Consider the following 5,663-nt stretch of genomic DNA (forward strand, 5'->3'; position numbering starts at 1 on the left):
ATTTTAGAATTTGTACCCTTAGCTCGACGCCATCGATACTAACGCCGAGCTAACACGTCTCGGCGTCAACGTCCTTGGCGCCGAGATCTTGGACTCGACGCTGATGTGGCGCTGATTTGGTAAGCAGCTCGACGTTGTAGACACTAGCGCTGAGCTTGACGCCCTGTATGAGAGGCCCTGGGATAACGCTATGGAAGCAGCGTGGTACTGATGCATGGCGTCACATTCACCGTTGTAAAAGGCAGGAATGTAGCAGCAAGGACGTGGACGAACGGGTGACCTGCCTCAAGGCCTCAATGTGAACAATCTCCTCCTCAGCACTGCACCCCACCGCTACCTTTTTGCCTTTACTAGCCCTCTTCAGTTTACCCCATATTCAGCTTGTTTAGGTTTATTTTTTTTAGCTGGAACAATGTTTCTCTCTCTCACAATAATTCAGCCAGAACAGTGTTTTTTAGCCAGTTTCAGCCAAGATTCAGCAAGCTGAACGGGACCACTGTTGAAGGGATTCCAAAAGGCTTTTATTAGCTGACAAAAATCGTGGCAGCTTTTGTTCGCAGCACAGTGCTCCTGCTCGCATCGGCTACCAGACTGTTCGGTTGGCTGGTTCGTATCATTGCTGGTTCGTGAAGAAGTACGGCTGGCCGGTTTGTGTGAGAGAAAAATACTGTTCCGGCTGGAAAATTTACGATCGTTTACGACAAGTCATAGCCAAACGAACAGGCTTGTACATGGATGGATCATGGATGGTCCTACTGTTTCACCTTTGTACTTTATCCAGTCCAGTTCATTTTGCACAGAAACTATGCCATGTGGAGTGAGTGACTTGTGAACACAGCGAGCCAGCAACGAAAAGGTCACAGCTTTCAATTTCTAGCGCAGCAAATTTACCGATCAGCGTGTGTAAAAATTTCAGTAAAATTGTTGTAGAAGTTTTTAACTCTGGCCAACGTATGGTTAAAACAGTGTTGGTTCACATCTTGCATCCTTCTTCTCCCTTGCGTTAAATGATGGAATGGAAGAGACGGCTTCCAGCTGAGGACCACTCTAGATCTTGCACAGGGAAAGGTGACAAATGTTCTACCTAGAGATTATGGCCTTGTCTCCATTACCATTACACATGAACCATTTCTTTAGGGTCTCCAAAGGCCAAAAACAAAGGCTTTCTTTAATTTGCCGGCCTTTTCGTTCCCTCTGCTGCTCGCTTGTTTGTCGCCTTGTCCCAACGTGGCTATCTGTATGGTCATCTCTGGGATCAGGATAAAAGACTAGTAGTATATGCTCCTACTACTTCCTATTTTTTATATCTATCAAATCCCTTAGATTCAGAGACGGAACCAGCCATTTTTTATTAAGAGGGCACGACAAATATGATGGCATATCTAAATGTGATAAATATATACCTAAACATATTTCTCAACATTTTTTTAATATTTTTACATATGTAGTTAGTATTTATAAAGAGAAATCACAAGATTATCATAAAAATAGCTAATTTGATGTATTGTTATGTTGTAAAATGAATATTTACAGGGGTATTAATATATTTTGTATTGTGTTGGGGGTACGGCCCTGCTAGCCCCTCCCTGGTTCCGCCTCTGCTTGGATTATCTGGGTTATATTATTATCAAATGAGCAGGGCAAACAACATACTAGCTACTAGTTTACTACAGTACTACCTCCATCTATCCCTCAGCACTTTCAATGGGTCCAGAGTCAAGCAAACAAAATTAGTAGTGAACCCACCGTACCGGCCAGACATTGTGACTAAGTCCACTCAATAGCTCACAGCCAATGGAAAAAGCAAGCACAAAAAACAAAACTACATAAGTGAGCTTACACTTACAGTCACCAAACGAATTAAATTGCATATCTAGAAGGATGCAGCCACATAAAAGCAGCTAGCCTCGCTGATGTCCAATCTTCAGAGCATGGCGGTCACCAGAAGAGATATTTTGGCTCTGTTTGGTTCCTACGGTCACTCATAAAATTTCTGTCACATTGAATATTTAGATACATACATAAAATATTAAATATAGACTAATTATGAAACTAATTGCATAACTTGCGACTAATTTGCGAGACGAATCTTTTATGTCTAATTAATCTATGATTTAACAACATGGTGCTACAGTAAACATGTGCTAATGACAGATTAATTAGGCTTAAAAAATCGTCTCGCAAATTAGCCTCCATCTATGTAATTGATTTTGTAATTAATCTATATTTAATGCTCCTTATTAGTAAGTAAACATTTAACATGACATGAATTTTAGAAGCCACTAAAGAACCAAACAACCCCAAACCTGGGAACCGCCGAGCCGTTTGGCCAGAAAAAGTGAACGTGGCAACTCACGCATGTGCGCTGGTTGACGGCGACGCTCCCCGCGACCGTCCTGTGTGTGCTGGCCTCTCCGTCCAGCATGAACGGCACGTTGCGGTAGCCGGTCCCATCAGGGCCTCTCGTACATAGCGCCAAGCTCGGCGCCAGCTGTCTACGACACCGAGCTCGACGCCTAGCGTCTATGGTGTCGAGCTACCTGCCAAATCAGCGTTCTATCAGCGTCGATCCTAAGATCTCGGTGCCAGGGATGCTGGCGCCGAGATATGTTAGCTCGACGTCAGCATCGATGCCGCGAGCTAAGAGTCCAGATTCTGAAATCTTTCCGTCAGGGACGTATTTGTGAAAAACTTTCAAAAAATAAAAGGGCTAAAAATTAAAAAATTCTGACCGGACGTCGCCCCCCTCTCTCGTCCTTACTCCTCTCTAGTGCCACGGCCTAGGCCAACTGAGGCGACGGCGTGGCCATGGCTGGTTGAGGCGGCGACGCACGGAACAAGTGTCCCACGGAGGCGTGGCGGCGGGGAATCGAGCAGAGGCACTGTCGACGCTGGAGAAGGGCCGTCTCACCTCGATTCGACCAAGGGTGGCATGGAGGAGGGCCGCCCGAGCTCGCTCCGGCTAGCCTGTCCTCAATCTGTCCTCGATCCGTCCAAGGTCGATGCGTAGGATGCTGCCTGGCCTCGATCTGGTCGAGGGCGACACAGAGGATGGCGCAGAGGAGAGCCATCTGGGCTCGATCTGTCCAACGTCGACGCGGAGGAGGGCCGCCTTGCCTCGATCTAGCCAAGGGCGGCGCGGAGGAGTGCCATCTTCTTCGAGTGCATCTGCAGTGACTTGACAAGGTTGGCCAGTCCAGATCGAGGCGGCGACCTTGGGTGGGGCGTCCAGATCGTGTGCATCTATGCTCCATTCGGGTACCCCTACTCCTCCTCATTCGTCCTTTAGATGGTTTGCTCTATGTCCCGCAATCATGTGCTTGATCTGCCTCATCAAACTACGCTGCAGGTGCATGCCGCCCATGGCGTGCAGTGCTGCTAGGGGCTTGCGGATTAAGGTTTGCATCAATATCTTGCTAATTAGTCGGCAATTCGGCAGCAATATTTTCAGTGTAATACTTGTCTCCTACTGAAAGTTAAATTTCTCTAGATTCTCAATACACTAGTCTATATGTGGGCTGGGAGTTGGACGACAATTTTAATGGCATCACATAATTTTTTCCCATTCATTTTTGTTATGTGTTGTACTGGAGTAGTGGAGACACCACTTTGGAGAACATTCTTAGTTATTTGGCTTTTGCTGTTAGCACTTAGAATATGTAGTGTTGTGCAATTCAGGTATGGAGATATTAAAAACTCAGAATTCAATAACTGCAAATTATTCTGGCAAATTAATAGCTGCAAATAATTCCTTCTGTGCTTGCAGACAGTCAAGAGTGCCAAGGTGATTTTCCTAAAGCTGACGCCTCAGTCCAGGCCCTTTAAAGGCTCCAGCAACATCGCCTCCTATGTGATAGAATCTGTTGTTGCTGCTTTGAAAACTAACATTGCAGTAGGGCAATGTTTATTTCTTCCACAAGGCTAATCATTGGATCAATATATTTTTTGTAGATTGGACCTGTTAATCACTTGTAGCTTGCATGAACTGGATCTCTAATTGATTTGATTTCATTGCTTCAGGAAACTAGTCGTTGTTGTAAATACTAAAGATCATACTGGTTTTGTCAGACACTGTCTTGTCACCAGGTTTGCAAGCTAACACCTCACTACTAGTTACTACGTACCATCCTAGATCAAATTACCATATATATCAGGTTAATGAAGTAGTATGTCTTGCAAGTTTGTCAGGAAATTCGCTGCAACATTGGCAAACCAACCTACTATTTCCCATCTGGTAAATGTCATTACAGATATTCAGAATTTTGCTAGTTTGATAGTGTCTGTTGTTTGTTTTTGTAAAGTTTTCCATTATGGCATTATACAACTTAGAACTGATGTATGAGCCAGATTACGAATGCAATGCACTATATCCTTGTTGTCAGTTAGATAATTTTCTGATATATATGTTGCAACTTATGGTAAATATAGCCATTCAAATATGTGACCCGTGAAGTGTGAAAGGGCACCCATGGATAAACTTGTATACTGAATTTTCTAGTCCTTGCTACCTATCTTGAATGAGGCTTTCTTGTCCTGGACATGATATATATTCTCTCTTTGTGTTTGGATGACTGTATGTGTGCAGCGCACAAACAACGTTGACAATCCTATTGGACTATCTAAAAATTAGGAGCTTACTATTTGTCTTGCCTTTAAATTCTTACTATGTGTGAGGAATCACTGTAGAAAAAGTCAAGCTTATATACTACTGTAATTGTTAAGTTCGCCATTGGATGCATCCTTAGTAGTGTATTCTTCCTTTTTTTTATTGATTTTTAATTTAGTTGTTTTTTACAGTGTATTTTTTCTTCATTGTAATAATACATTATTTGTAAACTATGCAAAAACATGTTTATATGCTTCAAAATTGAGATCTGCTTTCACTAAAGGACTCATGAGAACATCTAACAGCTCCCAAAACCTACTACACTATTCAAGCAGATTTCGAACTGCGCAATTGCAGTGAAAAACATCACATTTCTTCTTTGTTATTGTATTTTTCCCAAAAAAAATAAAACTAGAAATATGTAAAGAAACATGTTTCTTCGTATGCATCATAGTGAGAAATGCCATTAGTAGACTTTCCTTATCTCTCTCTATGGTTCATTAGTGTTTACTCAACAATTGTGCCTCATTTATAATTGCAATTGCACCTTCAGTGTGCTTGCTCAGTATCTAATATATTTACTATTGTATTTTGCAGAACTCTTTCTAGATTGAAAGAGGGACTCGAAATCCTCAGTACCAACACCTTCGTGAAACTAAAAGGCTAGCTCTAGCCCGTTGATAACAATGTGTATGGAATTTGACATTGGTCTTACCTTGTGGGACGGTTTGGACTTGTGGAATGAATTAGACTTGTGAATTATGTCTATTTAATGATAGATTGTATATATTCTTGTGAATTGCACTTGTAATGGTAGTTTATATAATGCTCTTGTGCTTGTGGTCAGATTTGAATATATATATATATATATATATATATATATATATATATATATATATATATATATATATATATATATATTCGGGTCGAATTTGATTTTTTGGCGAAAAATATATATATATATATTCGGGTCGAATTTGATTTTTTGGCGAAAAAAATGTACTGTAGGGACGGTTGGTACTATAGCCGTCCCTATAAAATGATTTGTAAGGGTAGT

At 41.8% G+C, this 5,663-nt stretch overlaps 1 protein-coding gene across 10 annotated transcripts; it reads left to right on the forward strand.

The window, feature by feature from the left end:
• Positions 1-2,744: 2,744 nt before the first annotated feature.
• Positions 2,745-5,452, forward strand: LOC136534786 (uncharacterized). Of its 10 annotated transcripts, none has more exons than XR_010778812.1 (6): positions 2,745-3,258; positions 3,350-3,678; positions 3,767-3,784; positions 4,021-4,086; positions 4,181-4,234; positions 5,204-5,452. XR_010778812.1 is itself a non-coding variant. In XM_066527154.1 (6 exons), the coding sequence occupies exons 2-6, from the start codon at positions 3,512-3,514 to the stop codon at positions 5,213-5,215; spliced, it is 309 nt and encodes a 102-aa protein (XP_066383251.1). In that variant the 5' UTR covers positions 2,745-3,258; positions 3,350-3,511; the 3' UTR covers positions 5,216-5,452. The 10 variants fall into 10 exon arrangements, 1 of the variants encoding a protein (XP_066383251.1); XR_010778813.1 differs by having other exon boundaries at positions 3,350-3,398; positions 3,767-3,892; XR_010778814.1 differs by having other exon boundaries at positions 3,350-3,398.
• The last annotated feature ends 211 nt before the right edge of the window (positions 5,453-5,663 follow it).

This window comes from Miscanthus floridulus, unplaced genomic scaffold (assembly GCF_019320115.1).
Source record: "Miscanthus floridulus cultivar M001 unplaced genomic scaffold, ASM1932011v1 os_2305_1_2, whole genome shotgun sequence".
NCBI classification, from domain to species: Eukaryota; Viridiplantae; Streptophyta; class Magnoliopsida; order Poales; family Poaceae; genus Miscanthus; species Miscanthus floridulus.